Here is a 15,947-nt window from a genome sequence, read left to right on the forward strand (position 1 = left end):
TGACTTTGCAATAAAAATAAATAAATCTTTTAAACAAACAAACAAACAAACAAAAACTACCTGTGTGGGAAAGTCGTCCACCTGGGAGCTCCTTTCACTCCCTCTCTTGTGACTGTCCCCACAGCACTCTCCTTAGTCCCATCCCCATCTAATGTCTTCTACCCGTTTATCTTGCTTATTGCTGCTCTCCCTACTAAAATGCAGACCCTCAGGGGAGGATTTTTTGTCTGTTTTGCCCCGACAAGATAACTGTTGTATGAATGAAACACAACTTAATGGTGTCAGATGCATTCATTTTGAAAGTTACAGAAAGGGATCTTCCATGCGCTGGTTCATTTCACATGCGGCTGCCACAGTGATGGACCAGGACAAAGCTGGGGCTTCATCTGGGTCTCCCACGTGGTTGCAGGGCCCGAGCACTTTGGACTGAGCACTTGGGACTGTCTACCACTGCGTTTCTAGGCCATCATTACAGAGCTGGGCTGGAAGTGGAACAGCAGGGACATGGACCAGTGCCCATATGGCATGCTGGCTCTGTAAGTGGTAGCTTTATTTGCTGTGCCACAAAGCAAGCCCTTAGAGAAGGCTAATTTTTAAGCTGATATATATTTTTAAGGATTTATTTAATTCTTATTGGAAAGGAGAGACAGAGAGAAAGATCTTCCATCTGCTGGTTTACTCCCAAAGTGGCTGTAATGGCCAGAGCTGTGCTGACCTGAAGCCAGGAGCCAAGGAGCCTCTTCTGCATCTCCCACATGGGTGCAAGGTCCCAAGGCTTTGGGCCATCCTCAACTGCTTTCCCAGGCCACAAGTAGGGAACTGGATTAAAGTAGAACGGCCGGGATACGAACCCGCGCCTATAAGGGATCCCAGCATATTCAAGACGAGGACTTTGGCCACTAGGCTACTGTATCAGGTCCAAGATACTTGTTACTTGCTATGTTTCCCATAGATTGTTAAAGTAACAAAGAATTGCAAAAATTTTAAAAATTAAAAGCATAAAAATATTTTTTAGCCATCACCCTGGATAATCACACTTTCTTAGACACAGTATTATCTTCACCATGAACAGTTTAAAAATATGTACAAGGATAAAATTTCAGAGAATTTACCTTAAGTTCTTTATGGAATCTTGGTCGAGTCTGACATTAAAGACAAAAACTACCACTATGGTTCCCCTCGGAGTTACGCCATAACCTCATTTAATTACTCCCGAACTGCTTCCAAATTTCCTAAGGTTAAATAAGTACAGTCGGAACTGCACCTGCTACCTTCCTCAGACACCTAGAATTCAACAGGGTGAAGGGAAGGAACGTCCGACTTGAAATCGCTCCTTACACTGACAGAAAACCGGAGCATTCGCCATCGGATATAATTCCTTAGACGGTCAAGAAAAGTTTCGAATCGGTTCGGCTCCAGTTAAGCCAAATTACTTTCTGACACCAAAAGTCTAGTTTTTTGGAAACCTGCTCGCCCCCTCGGGTGGCCCGCTCCCGCGCCTGCGCACTAGCGCACCAAGGCCGGCCTCTGCCGGCAACACGCCCTCTGAGTACCGCCCCTTTAAATTTTAAAATGAAGGCTTGGGCCAATCAGCGTTAAGTTTCTCTCCCCCGCCCACAGTCACGACTTCCACCAATCAAACTGAGGCTCTCAACCACTGCCTCCCCAATAGACTTCAAAAATGGAAGTGTTCCCGTACTTTACGTAAGGCCGACAGCCAATAGAAAGTGGCCTTGGGAACTCGCTCCGCCAATAGCAGCAACTCGGGGCAAGCGCGGGAGTCTTTGGACCGGGGGCTCGTCGGGGAGGCCGGGAAGGCGTCCGCTTCCCTCAAGGGGCGCCGGGCTGAGAGGAAGGCGGCGCGGGCGGCATCCCCGGCGCGGCCGGCATGGCCTGCTGCCACAAAGTCATGCTGCTGCTGGACACCGCGGGCGGCGCGGAGCGTCCCGGCCGCGTCCGGCGTGCCGCCCTGCGCCTGCTCACTTACCTCAGCTGCCGCTTCGGCCTGGCCAGGGTCCACTGGGCCTTCAAGTTCTTCGACTCGCAGGGGGCGCGGAGCCGGCCGTCCCGCGGCCGCGGCTTCCGCGAGCTGGGCGTCCGCTCGTGGCAGGTCTTTGAGGAGGAGCTGGAGGCCCGGCTCGGGGAGCGCGGCCGCGGCGGCGGTGCCCACCTGCCGGGCCCGGCGCCCAGGGCCAGCCACACGCACGGCGCGCTGCTGGAGGCGCTGCTGGAGGACGAGTGGGAGCGGCCCGAGATCACGTCGCCCACCAAGCCCGTGCTGCGGAGCAGCGGCCGCAGGCTGCTGGACGTGGAGGGCGAGCCGCGCGGGGCGGCGGGGGCGGCGGCGGCCGCGCTGCTCGGGGGCCGCGGGAACGCCGTCTTCCTGCTGGCGCCCTGCCCGCACTCGCGCCGCGAGCTGCTGCAGTTCGTGGGCGGCAGCGAGGCCCCCGGCCCGCGACAGCTGACGGACAGGCTGCTGCCCCGCAGGGTCCAGGAGGTCCTGATCGCCCGGAAGATCACGCTGTACTGGGTGGACACCACCGAGGGCCCGGAGGTACGGCGTGGTGGTGGGCTCGGGGCGGACGGCCGACCCCGCACACAGGGACGCAGGGTGGGGGGGGGTCTTGACCTCAAAACTAAGTTTATTTTGGTGCAGAAAAAATTGTGAAATCCACGCCTTGCAGGATCTTCAAGAACTTCGTGAAATTCTTACTGTGAAACGAATGCTGTGCCTTTCAAAACTTTTTAGTGCCAAACTAAGCCAGTCTTGCAGTGGTGTTTCCCATACTTTTTTTTTTTTTTTGAAGTACTCTTACATTAAGCAGAGGAGGTTAATAGAGTAAATACATAGACAAATAAGTGCTAATATTTCAAATCGTGCTCTGAAGAAAACTGGATGAGAAAATAATCGATTTCTGAAGAAAATAAAGCTGTTGAAAAGCAAAGGAAGTAGAATGAGGTGACTTGTCTAGAGTGGTGTTCAGGGAAGGCCTTTTTGAGCAGAGAAGTGGATGATTGGAGAAAGGAAAGGAACGTTTTGGGTAAAGGGAACGGCTGTGTGGATTTGAGCTGAACGTGAAGTAAGTGTGTTTGTGCTGAGTCTTTAGGACCAGGGAGGAGGTGGGAGGTTAGGGAGCCCATCTCGGGCTCAGGGCACTAAGTGTGGCTTTGTTCGCACCCGTGCAAGTGGTCTGGAAACCGATTCAGCCAGGTGGGAGATGGGGTTCCACTTGGTCACCATAGGCAGTGGATACAGTTGTCTATCTCTAAAGGGAGCTGGTTACAAAGTCTGATTACAGATGCAAAATAAGCAAGAGCTTTCATGATACAGTGTTATAATTTCCCGCAGTTTTTCCTATACAAAGTCCAGGAAACACATTACATTCCAAAGTAAGATAGTGTGGTTTGTCAAGAAAAAAAAAAGTCAGATAAACACTTGATAGGGAAAATGGAATCCTAGAAATGAAAATTTGTTAAGGTGGCAAATTAAATGCTGCATATAGTATGAAACAATTGAACACTTGATTTGGGGTAACTGATAACAAATCACAGGAAAGACTTTATCCTGGAACTATCAAATACCAGTTAGAAATAAGTCATAGCATATGGGGCTTGGAGATTTATTTATTTATTTTGGAATACCATTAAGCTAAGCAGGTAGGGCTGTGCACTGTGGGGCTTAGGTGCTGTATGAGCCACTTCTGTCCCATATTGGAGTGCTGGCAAGTCCCTGCTACTCTACCCCTGATCCACCCCAGGAGGCATGAGGTCGTGGTCTAAGCTCTTGGGCCACTAACTTGGGAAGTGCAGATGGAGTTCTGGTTTCTGCCTGTGGCCTGGCCCTGCAGCAGCTGCCGTGGGCATCTGGGGAATGAGATGACAGAAGATCTGTTTATCCGCCTTGGTCACTTTGCCTTTCAAATGACTGTGTCTTTAAAGCTTGTGGGATCTTTCTGTAATCGCTTCCAGGCCTGACTTGACGTCATCACTGTGTGAGGGGTGGATCTGCTGCTGTTTCCTCCAAGAAAATGCCCCTCAGATGACCTCAGATTTTTCTGGAATTGTCTTCTGTTGAAGATCTGTTTTTTCCTACTCGAGAGCCTCTGGCCAACCTCACTGTCAGGACAAACACTTAGAGCCTGCCCTTGGGACATGAACTCACAGTCTGGGGAATTGAACTGAGAGAAACAGAGCCTGTACTCAAATCTTAATTCACATTTCCAAATAGGAGGTGGGAAACCTCTGACACAGTTTTGTGCATCTGCTTTTTTCTTTATTATTATCTTTAAAGATTTATTTATTTTTATTGGAAAGATACACAGAGAGGAGGAGAGACAGAGAGGAAGATCTTTTGTCCGATGATTCACTCCCCAAGTGACCGCAATGGCCAGTGCTGTGCTGATCCAAAGCCAGGAGCCTGGAGCCTCTTCCAGGTTTCCCACATGGGTGCAGGGTCCCAAAGCTTTGGGCTGTCCTCAACTGCTTTCCCAGGCCACAATCAGGGAGCTGGATGGGAAGTGGGGCTGCCGGGATTAGAACTGGCGCCCATCTGGAATTCCAGCTTGTTCAAGGCAAGGACTTTAGCCACTAGGTCACCACGCCAGACCCTTTTTTTCTTTATTTTTCAAAGATGTATTTTCATTTCAAAGACAATTACAGAGAGAAGAGAAACAGAAAGAACCTTCATCTTCTGATTCGTTCCCTAAATGGCCACAATGGCTGGAGCTGAACTGATCAGAAGCCAAGAGGCAAGCTTCTTCCAGGTCTCCTGTGTAGGTACAGGATCCCAAGGCCTTGAGCCACCCTCTGCTGCTTTTCCAGATCATAAGTAGGGAGCTAAATGGGAAATGGAGCAGATGTCAGCTGGGACACAAAGTGGCACCTGTATGGGATGCCAGTGCTTACAGATGGAGAATTAGCCGCCTAAGCCAACGCACTAACCATCTCCCCTCTTTTTTTTTTTTTCTTTTTGTCTTTGCTTAATATTTTCATTTTAAAAACAAATGCTAACCATGATCTGCTCAAAAGTCCATCAGGATAAGAACCAGAATTTTAAAAGCATTGGCCAAGACTGTCCTGGGTTGTTGCACTAGTCTGTCATTCCCTTGCTGTGAATGGTGGGCAGTTTTCTGTCGGTCTTAGAACTTGAATGTAATGGAAAGTTACCAGTGACCTGGACGACCTTGAAGACCTGTAGTTTTAATGGCTCACATTCACATGGCAGTAGTTTACAGTTCCCTGCCAACAAAATGACATTCCATATGTGATCTTCATATTCCCGTGTTGCCTGAATATTGTTGTGGTACTGCTAAATATTTCATGTTATTGCTGTTTCACTCACTTCAGTTCCAACTTTTAAGATCCTAGAAAACAGGGACTATGTCACATAGAGGTTGTTCAACAGCAGTTGGCTGAATCCCCGTTGACTTAAGAGTAAGATGTGTGTGAAGCAGTTAGGACTTGTGCAAAGTAGGGTTTGAGCTACAGTAGTGTAATGAGCATTCACCTGGTAGAAGGGCAAGGGGAGGCACAGAAACATGAATAGAAGCAGTGAGAACACTGGAATATTATGAAATGTTACATGTGCAGGGAACAGCAAATAAGATAGGTGAGAGAATTAGAAGAGAATGTGCCTGGGGGTTCAGTTGTGAGAGGTTTATGTTTATGCTGAGGAGTCACTTCTGTGCTAGAGGCAGGAGACAGCCTTGGAGGTGAGAAGGTTCCAGTTAAAATAGGAAATATAAGAGTCATTTGGTCCTTGAGTAGATCTGTGGTGGCAAGTCACTGTCTAGATAGGTACTCCTGCCATTTGTCATGTTACCGTGGGTAGCAGAATTATTTGTATTAATATGTGATAGTTTGTGCTTCTTTGGATGTGAACATTTCATGCTTTACAACATGGCTTGCATCACTTCTATTTTTTGACAAAAAAAAATATAAGTGAAGTAGTTTTTTCATTAATCAAATGCTACCTGGATGCTGACTGTTATTTGTGATTGGTTCAATAAATACATTAATTGTGTGCCCCAACCCTTTCATGTGCTTGCCAACTTTACTTTTTCCTGATTTCCTGTAATTATTGCCATCTAATTTTCAGTAACCTGAGGTTGTTTTTATTTTAGCTGTGGAAATGCCCAGACCACTTTGGGTACTGGACCGTGCGTGAGCTGCTCCACCACGGGGGAGGCACTGTCCTGCTGTCTGAGACATTCAGCTGGGATCTTCCTAAAGCTGGGGAGGTGCTGTCAAAGGAACCTCACCTCTCTCCCTGGATCTCCACCCTGCCAGCAGAGGCCACTTTGAACCACCTGCTGTACAATTCTCCCGAGTACGAAGCCTCATTCCCACGGATGAAGGGAACGTTGTTTCTCCCTGTGGAAGGTAAACAAATGCTATTTGAGTTGTTACTATTGCTCTCTCTGTATCCCAGGTATATTCCTTCCTTTGTGGTAGCTCCATACTTTAAACTTCCTAAGCATTCCCTACAGCATGGGCACTCACCTGCTGTTTATCATGGAGAGAATGAGAAGATGTCAGTGCACAGGCAGAGCTCTCACAGGAAGGAGTGAGCTCTGTCCAGTGCGACTGCGAGCGCGTGCACACACAGAGCTAGTGCCCAGCTGTCCCGTCAGGGGTCATGTTGTTCAGGTACCCAGGCACGGGGGTGGTTAGAATTCCTTTGTATCAGCAAAGAGATTGATAGAGTGAAGACCTAGAGAAACACTGACTGACTTAGAGAGAAAATACATTCATCTGCAGAAATCAAAAACGGTGTTTGAGACTAGGAAAAGCCAGTGTAGAAGGCGTCACAAATTTGCTTCACTTTATGACTCACCATTTGGTGACTCATTTCTGAGTTATATATGTTTCTGAACACATTGTATACCTATATACATATATATAATCACAGAAATAGCACTGTGTAGGGATGTTTCTATACAACAATGCTGCGAAGTGTATGCAGTTGTAGGGGTTTTCAAGGGAAATTTTTTAGTTGTTATGTCTCGAGAGAGTGAGATAGTCAACGAGAAACAGCACTCCCATCTGCTGTTCATGGCAGCGGGGGCTGGGCCGCTCCGAAACAGGGGCTGCAGTCCAGATCTCCCGTGTGGGTGGCAGGAATTCAGCTCCGTCATCTGTCACTGCTGCCTTCCAAGGCCTGCACTGGCAGGAGGCTGGGATGGAGACCTTCATACAGTCTTCAGAAATTAACCTCATTGACTGTGTTTGATGGGTGTAAGAAATGATGCTTTCTTCTAAGTGGTAGTGATTGCTTAGATACTTATTCCTAAGTTATAGTTCGTGAAGTTCTGAAAACACATCTTGCCTTTTTAAAGTCCTGTTTGTGTATGGCTTTTCCAGTAAAACTGGGTAGCTTTTGCTAGCAATGTTGGCAGTAGAGTAAGTACAGAAGTGTGAACTAGGAGACAATAATGGTACCTCGACTGGCAAACTCACTTTTTTTTTTTAGCATTCAGGATTTATTTATTTTTATTGTAAAGGCAGATTTACAGAGAGAAGGAGAGACAGAAAGATCTTCTGTCTGCTGATTCACTCCCCAAGTGGCTGCAGTGGCTAGAGCTGAGCTGATCTGATCTGAAGCCAGGATTTCCCACATGGGTGCAGGTTCCTGAGGTTTTGGGCTGTCCTCTACTGCTTTCCCAGGCCACAAGCAGGGAGCTGGATGGGAAAGTGAAGCAGCTGGGACATGAATTGTCACCCATATGGGATCCTGCTTATTGCTAGGTGAGGATTTAGCCACTGAGCCATTATACTAGGCCCAGCATTCATGGTATTGTTTAGATCTAGTATACTTTATTTCTAGCAGGCCAAGAGAGTCAAGCAACATGGACCGTCACCCTGGAGCCCTTGGCAATGCATCAGAGACATTTTCAAACACCAGTGAGAATTTTTGTGCAAGGTTCGGTGGCCCAGTGGTCCCTCCCAGCAAGCAGCACTTTGGGTACTGATAGCTGGATGTTACAGAGCCCAGAGGAGCACAAGTCCACCCCGAGGCTGTTTCAGCAGCTGGTGAGCAGGCTGACAGCCGAGGAGCTGCATCTGGTGAGTGTTCTCCATTGTCACACTGATACAGTGAGACAGTGCGTGCCCTAAGTGCCAGGGAGTACCTCAGGACCCAGTGTAATATCCTTTCTGTAAAGCTGATGCCGTTTTACAAATGTCTGCATTGTAGTGTCATTTTAATAAAACCCATTAGTAAAGAACCATTTATAAAATTGCATTAACTCTAAATCCAATTACGTTATAGTCACATAGAGAAAGGCAGTCGGCCAAATGGGATAAGTATACTAAGTACTGAAGTGATGGAGAATTTTTATTATTTTTAAAATGCTATTATATATTTATTACTTTTACCTAAGTATTTAAAGGATAATCACTATATCTTAAAGTTAGATATAATAATGGTCCCCAATGTAATTCAACAATAATTAACATAACTGTCTACTGTTAAAGGTTATGGTTGTGGTGGGTATAGGGCTCAGCGTTTAAGCTGCCCACATCCTGTATTGGAGAACCTAGGTGCAGACCCTCACTCTGCTTCCCGTCTAGCGTTCTGTTCTGCACAGCCTGGGAAGCAGCAGGTGATGCCCCAAGGACTTGGATCTCTGCCACCCATGTGGGAGAGAGCCATACTGAGTCTCTGGCTCCTGGCCTCCGCCTGGCCCAGCTCTAGCTGTGTGAGCAGCTGGAAGTGAAACAGCAGATGAACTCTCTTCTGTCGCTATTTATCTGCCTTTCAAATAAGTTTTGCAAAATTTGTAAAATAAATTAAAAATTAAAAATTGGCTGCTTTTTAAACCACCAACAGATTCTTTACCTTGCTTGTTCCTCTAATCTCAGGAGGCATCTATTTCCTGGATGACATTGGGAAGCAGTCTAGAGAAGAATGTAGTGGTTGCTGAGCAGTTACCGCTCTAAGCATTGTGCACTGATGAAGAGTGCTGGACTTGGAGGCAGACAGTCTACATTAGACCTCAGCTCTTTTGCCCACTGTATCTTCTGGGTGAATTCCTTAGATGATAGGGTTGCCTTGTGATTGCTTGCATGAATTTTTCTTTAAGATTTATTCATGTATTTTTATTGAAAAGTCAGATATACAGAGAGGAAGATCTTGATGACTCACTCCTCAAGCAACTGCAATGACTGGAGCTATGCCAATCCAAAACCAGGAGCCTGCAGCCTCTTCCTTGTCCCCCATGTGGGTGCAGGGTCCCAAAGCTTTAGGCCGTCCTCAGCTGCTTTCCCAGGCCACAAGCAAGTTGCTGTATGGGAATCTGGGCCACTGGGATCAGAATCTGCACCCGTATGGGATCCCATTGCATTCAAGGCGAGGATTTTAGCTGCTAGGCCACTATGCCGAGTCCAGCAAGGAGATCTTTCATCTACACGCTTCACTCTATATGTGACCATAGCAGCTAGATCTAAGCTATGCTCAATTCAAGAGCCAGGAACTTTTCCCTGGTCTCCCATGCGGGTGGCAGGGGTCAGGTCATTGGGCTGTCTTCTACCTAGGCCATTGATTGTTGGATCAGAAACAGAAGAGCCGGGACTTGAACTAGGATGCTGATATGGGATGGCAGCATCGCAGGCAGCGTTTTAGCCTTCTGAGCCACAATGCAGCCCGACTTACATGGGTTTTGCAGTGAGACAAGCTTGAATCTCCCCTTACTCCCTGGGTGACAAACTGGTACTTCTTCATTTAGCCTTGATGTATCTATGTAAGGGTATAATAATCATAAACGGTAGATTTTCCTTATTTATGAGTTGAAAGACTAGGTGAATGGAACTATATAAATAGTAGGTTCTTTTCTGCCTCTACTAGTCATCAAGTCTCTTCCTGTCTATTTTAATAATCATTGAGGAAATGATTCTTTTACTAAATTACATTTTTATAACATATTTGCAACAACACCCAACTAATTAGTTCTTTTTATGTAGGTTGTCACCGTGGACCCTGGGGAAGGTTGGCCCCCAGTCACTGGAGTTATTTCCCCGCTGTCTACCAGTACTACAGTTCTCATCGTGTTTCGCACTGAGGAGGCTGTATTTCAGAGTCCTTCTTTCCCAACAGCTGTGGCTCAGGGCACCCATGATACAACTTCCCTTTTCTCAGATGTTGTGGATGATATACTGAATCAGGTTGATCATTCACTAGTTGATCCTGCTCCTTCTGGTAAGCTCAAAAGCTCAAAAGTAGCCAGCATAGTCTGGGTGGTTTGCAATTTTCTGCAACATCAGAACTTGTTTTTTCACCATGCACTTATAGAAGCTCAATGTTACTGGACATACAAAATCAAGCTACTTCAGTTTAAATGCAAAAGGTGTTGAAATCATGCATTGTACTCCTATGAAACCAGAAAGGTAAAAGATGGTTTCTAATACATAAGGAGCTTTCAGAAAGTTCATGGACAATATAAAGAGGCAATGCATGGGTCTGGTGCAGTGGCTAAAGTGCTCGCCTCATGTGCGCTGGGATACCATATGGGTGTCGATTTGTGTCCCAGCTGCTCCACATCCTATCCAGCTCCCTGCTTGTGGCCTGGCAAAGCGATAGAGGATGTCCCAAAGCCTTAGGATGCTGCACTCATGTGGGAGACCCAGAAGAAGCTCCTGGCTCCAGATCGCCTCAGTTCTTTGTAAATCTGACTTTCCAATACAAATAAATCTTTCAAAAAGGAAAAAGGAGGTTCTAGCAAGAACCTCAGAGCATGCCCTACATCCGGGACCTGGGGAGGGTGGGAAATTGGGTGGGCCTTCTCCCTTAATACCCCCCCTTAAACATGAAGATAACAATATGGAAAACATACTAGTATTATCCACTTTCCTGTAGCCCTTGAACCTTCTTACCCTAATTAACTATGTAAAGATTGTCAAAATAAAAATAAAATTTTACATTTAAAAAAATATACAAGAAAAAAAGATAAGACATGGGTTTCAACACTTTTTGCACCACAGTAAACCTAATTTTGCTAGTTTCTTATTTGAAATCCTCAATGCAGCAGAAAAGCTTTGTTTTGCAGTTTTAGTTGCTCTTATGTTAATACATTATTTATTCTAAAAGATTATTTATTTGAAAGGCAGAGTTACAAAGAGAGAAGCAAAGGCAGATAAATCTTCCACCTGCTGCTTCTCTCCCCAAATGGCCACATCATCCAGCACTGGGCCAGGTTGAAGTCAGGAGCACCTGGACCGTCTTCTGCTGTCCCAGGTGCATTATCAGGGAGCTGGTTAGGAAGTGGAGCAGCAAGGACTGGAATCAGTGCTGATATGGATGCCAGAAGTGGAAGTGGCAGCTTAATCAACATGCCAATAATGCTGGCTCTGCTAAAGCCACTTTAAAAGGATATAGATGTGGAAAAAATATATTTTTTGACCTATTCAGAGGAGTAATCAAAAATAAGATGAGGGGAACAGAAAACCAAGAACAGAAAAACTTAAAATCGTGTTTGCATGTCATTCAGAAACATTTTTCGTAGACAACCTAGCCCTGTAAGAGTTTGTGGTACACATAAATGGTTGCTTTCTTTTAAAGAAATTTTTAAGGTTTATTTATGTATTTGAAAGGTAGAATTAGGGAGAGACATGAGTGATAGAGAGGTCTGCTGTCTGCCAGTTCACTCCGCAAATGGCTACAGTGGGTAGAAATCTAAGTCCAGAGCCTCTTTTGGGTCTCCCACATGGATACAGGAACTCAAATCCTTGGCCCATCTTCTGCTTTCGTAGATGCATCAACAGGGAGCAGAACTGAACAGGTACTCATATGACATGCTGATACTATAGCTGCCTTAAGGCACTGCACCTTATACTAGTCCCAAAGGCAGGTTGTTTTAACGGTCTTATTTGCATGTTTGGAAGGAAACTCAGTGCAGGGGAGCATGAGCACTGGGATTTAGCTGCTCTGGTTCTAATGTTACCTTCCCTGCTGTTCCTGTGTTCCTGCAGCTCCTCCTGCTCCAGAGTGGGCCCTGCAGGAGCTTGGCCGTACCACTGTCTGGAATCCCACCATTGTGGAAAACTGGTTTCCTTTCTCAAACACCAGTGGTGCCAGTTCAACTTTGATGGAATCATTCTGGTAAGAGTTTTCTGTTTCTCTAAATAGTGTTTATTAAAATTAATTTTCAGCAATCTGCCTATAATTTTTTTTATTGCAAAGTCAGATATACAGAGAGGAGGAGAGACAGAGAAAAAGATCTTCTATCTGTTGATTCACTCACCAAGTGGCTGCAACAGCCATAGCTGAGCCAATCTGAAGCCAGGAAGCTCTCTCATGCGGGTGCAGGGTCCCAAGGCCTTGGGCCATCCTCCGCTGCTTTCCCAGGCCACAAGCAGGGAGCTGGATGGGAAGTGGAGCTGCCGGATTAGAACCGGTGTCTATATGGATTCCTGCACGTGCAAAAAAGCAAGGGCTTTAGCTACTAGACTACTGAGCCGGGCCCCGTGCAATTCCTTTTCTATACAGAGTCCAGTACAAATACCACCTCTGTTAAATATGCCTTTACACCAAAACCACATTCTGTGTCTCTATAGTGAATCTAAGTCAGGGTAAATTTCTCAACTATTTCAGATTTCCTTGGTCATTCTTGATCTTTTGTCTTTCCAGAGTTAGCCTCAGTTTCCACAAAAAAGCCTTTGGAATTTTAACTGAGCGTAGATTGAGTCATAGATAAATTTGGGAAAATTGAGGCCTCTGATCCATGAACATGGTATATCTCTTCATTTAATTTCAGTGTTTTGTGTTTGGTGCACAAATCTGGCCCATGTTTTAAAAATCTTTGTTTTCATGAAATATAAATACTGATATTTGAAAGCAGTATGATTGTCTTGATAGAAGATTCAGTTATTCTGTAAACATACAATTGGAAATTATAATTCATAGAAGGATGTAATTTGTGTTAGCAACTAGTTATTAAAGTTTCTACAAATAGACATCACAAATATGTTATAGATAAAGGATCCAACATTAAAATAGATGCACATCCACCAGTGAGATATCAGCATTTGTCATAAATAAAGCAGTGTGTGTGGCTGGCATTTTAGTGCAACAGATTAGGCTACCACCTATGATAGAGAATGCTGTGTGAGCATTCCTCTATCAGGATGCTGGCTTCACTCCCAGCTGCCTGCTAATGTACCTAGAAAGGCAGCCAAACGTGAATTCATTTTGATTCAAAATTTTTTTTAGACACTTCCGTAGTTTTTCATAATATAATGCAGTTCCTTGAGTTTTTGAAGACTGCACATGCATGGGCTTAAGAATTTTTGCATAAAAGTAAAACTTTTTATTCTATTTTCCCATAAACCTTTTTTTTTTTTTTAAAGATTTATTTATTTTTTATTACAAAGTCAGATGTACAGAGAGGAGGAGAGATAGAGAGGAAGATCTTCCGCCCAATGATTCACTCCCCAAGTGAGCGCAACGGCCAGTGCTGCGCCGATCCGAAGCCGGGAACCAGGAACTTCTTCTGGGTCTCCCACATGGGTGCAGGGTCCCAAAGCTTTGTCCTTCACTGCTTTCCCAGGCCACAGGCAGGGAGCTGGATGGGAAGTGGAACAGCCGGGATTAGAACCGGTACCTAAATGGGATCCTGGCGCGTTCAGGGTGAGGACTTTAGCTGCTAGGCCACACCACCAGGCCCCCATAAACTTTTTGAAGTGCTTTCTTAAGTCAGTTTCTAATTGATCAATAGAGTAAATGTGAGAAACATAATGTTAGTAATATTAGAAGAAAAAATATCTAGGAGAATATCAAGAGAAGTATGGATTTCTTATTTAAGGCAAAAAACTGAAACCATAAAGGAAAAGATTTTACAATAGTGAATTTTTAAAATTTTTGTGTTAAAGTACAAGGACAAATGCTATACTGAGGTAGCTGTAAGCATATACATAGCAAAGTGTTCAATTAGTATGGACCTCCTAAGAATTTATGAAGAAAAGCAATCTACTAGGCCCATGCGCCTGCCGCAATGGCACAGTGGTTAAGGTTCTCACCTTGCACGCCCGGGATCCCATATGGGTGCCGGTTCTAATCCCGGCAGCCCCGCTTCCCATCTCGCTTCCTGCCTGTGGCCCGGGAAAGCAGTCGAGGACGGCCCAAAGCCTTGGAACCCTGCACCCGTGTGGGAGACCTGGAAGAGGCTCCTGGCTTCAGATTGGCTCATCTCCAGCCGTTGCAGCCGCCTGGGGAGTGAGTCAACGGATGGAAGATCTTCCTCTCTGTCTTTCCTCTGTATATCCGCCTTTCCAATAAAAAAAAAATCTACGAGGCCCAGCGCAGTAGCCTAGTGGCTAAAGACCTCACCTTGCATGCACTAGAATCTTAGATGGGTGTCAGTTCATATCCTGGTTGTTGCACTTCCCTTCCAGCTTCCTGCTTGCAGCTTGGGAAAGCAGTGGAGGATGGTCCAGAGGTTTGGGACCCTGCGCCTGAGCGGGAGATCAGCTCAGCTTCGGTCATTGTGGCCACAAAGATTTTTCTGTTTCTCCTTGTCTTTGTAAATCTGACTTCCCAATAAAAATAAAAAAAAACTTTAAAAAAGAAAAAAGAAAGAAAAGTACTCCAGCTGAAAACTGGGCAAAGGATGTGAATAAGCAATTCACTCATGAACAGATTTTTTGGGTCAGTCATTTGAAAAGAAGCTCAGTTCAGGCAGATTGAAATTGGAAATAAGGAAAACTAGATTCTGTGTCATACACATCAGTCAGAAATTACTCAACATGAAGATAACAAGGGCATGAGAACTGTGAATGAGAGGTTTTTTTTTTCTATGATTATTAATTTTTATTGGAAAGGCAGATTTACCGAGGAGAGCAGAGGAAGATCTTCCATCCACTGATTCACTCCCCAAGTGACTACAATAGCCAGAGCTGAGCCGATCCGAGGAGTTTTAACATTTTACAAAACAGAATCTTCACGTACTGTGAACTCAGCAATTTGTCTTCTAGCATTATCTACCAAGGAGATTCAGACACAAGGGAAGCTACTTGAATATTCGTTGCTGGTCATTAATTATGAGAAGGACTCATGGAGCTTCAGAAGCAAAATGGATCAGTAAAACACTGTGCAATCTAATAATGATACATTCATTATTAGAAAGGAATAACCTAGAGCTACTTCTCTATACATATAGAAAATAAACATGTGCAGGGCAGACAAAATTGTATCATCATTTATGTGAAATTCATGACATTTTGTTTTGTTCGTGATTCCAGAACATTGGGAGGAAGGGGTGGGAAAGATGGGCTAAAGTTTTAGCTGTGTCTGTAATGAGACAGTTCATTAAAAGGCTGAAGCAGATCTGGCCAACTATTAGCAAATATTTTATCTTGCTAAGAGGTACATGCTTGTCTTACTCATATTGCTTTCCATACTTTTTCTGAAAGGTTCATGTTTTTAAACATGAACAGAAAAAGTCAAAACTCCTCACCCTTGTGGCAAGTGCCAGCAGTCAGGGAGACCGAATCTGCAATAGCATGGTGCAGGTTTGCGACTGTCGGCCCCGGTGCTGTTCTCACCTGCGAGATCTGCTCAGCCCATGTCATCGGAGCTTCCTCCTGTTTCCTAATCAGATAATAAAAGATAAACAATGTGCTTTTCATGTCACGCTGTTTTCATGATTTCCTTAGTGGCTAATATGGGGGGGGGGAGCATTGAGTGACTTAATCATTATTAACTTAATCCTATTACCAATCCCATATTTGTTCATTTCCTATTATACTGTTTCACATTGTAATTTGGTGTGTTTTAAAGTAAGAACAGAATAGCTGTGAAACTGTTACAGTCATTGCAAGATGCATCCATCCCCGTAGCTGGGAAGAAGGCAGTAGTGAATGCCAAGGCTCACAGTCTTGTGAACAGCGTGGCTTTGCGAATCAGCGCGAGTAGGGACACTTTCCTTCCTGAAAAAGAAAAATTATTTTGTTGGGCA

At 45.1% G+C, this 15,947-nt stretch overlaps 1 protein-coding gene across 2 annotated transcripts in view; it reads left to right on the forward strand.

Moving 5' to 3' along the window:
- Window positions 1–1,888: 1,888 nt before the first annotated feature.
- LOC121168257 (treslin-like) overlaps window positions 1,889–15,947 on the forward strand; it is a 38,434-nt gene continuing 24,375 nt past the window's right edge. Inside the window, exons 1-5 of one of the 2 annotated variants that reach the window (XM_040998174.1) lie at window positions 1,889–2,554; window positions 6,123–6,391; window positions 7,839–8,064; window positions 9,961–10,195; window positions 11,965–12,094. In XM_040998174.1, the coding sequence (XP_040854108.1) occupies window positions 1,889–2,554; window positions 6,123–6,391; window positions 7,839–8,064; window positions 9,961–10,195; window positions 11,965–12,094 (1,526 nt within the window). Of the gene's footprint in view, window positions 2,555–6,122; window positions 6,392–7,825; window positions 8,065–9,960; window positions 10,196–11,964; window positions 12,095–15,947 lie in introns of both variants that reach the window. The other variant, XM_040998173.1, reaches the window with a different exon arrangement.

Source organism: Ochotona curzoniae, unplaced genomic scaffold (genome assembly GCF_017591425.1).
Source record: "Ochotona curzoniae isolate NIBS_2020 unplaced genomic scaffold, NIBS_Ocur_1.0 patch81, whole genome shotgun sequence".
In the NCBI taxonomy this organism is placed as follows: Eukaryota; Metazoa; Chordata; class Mammalia; order Lagomorpha; family Ochotonidae; genus Ochotona; species Ochotona curzoniae.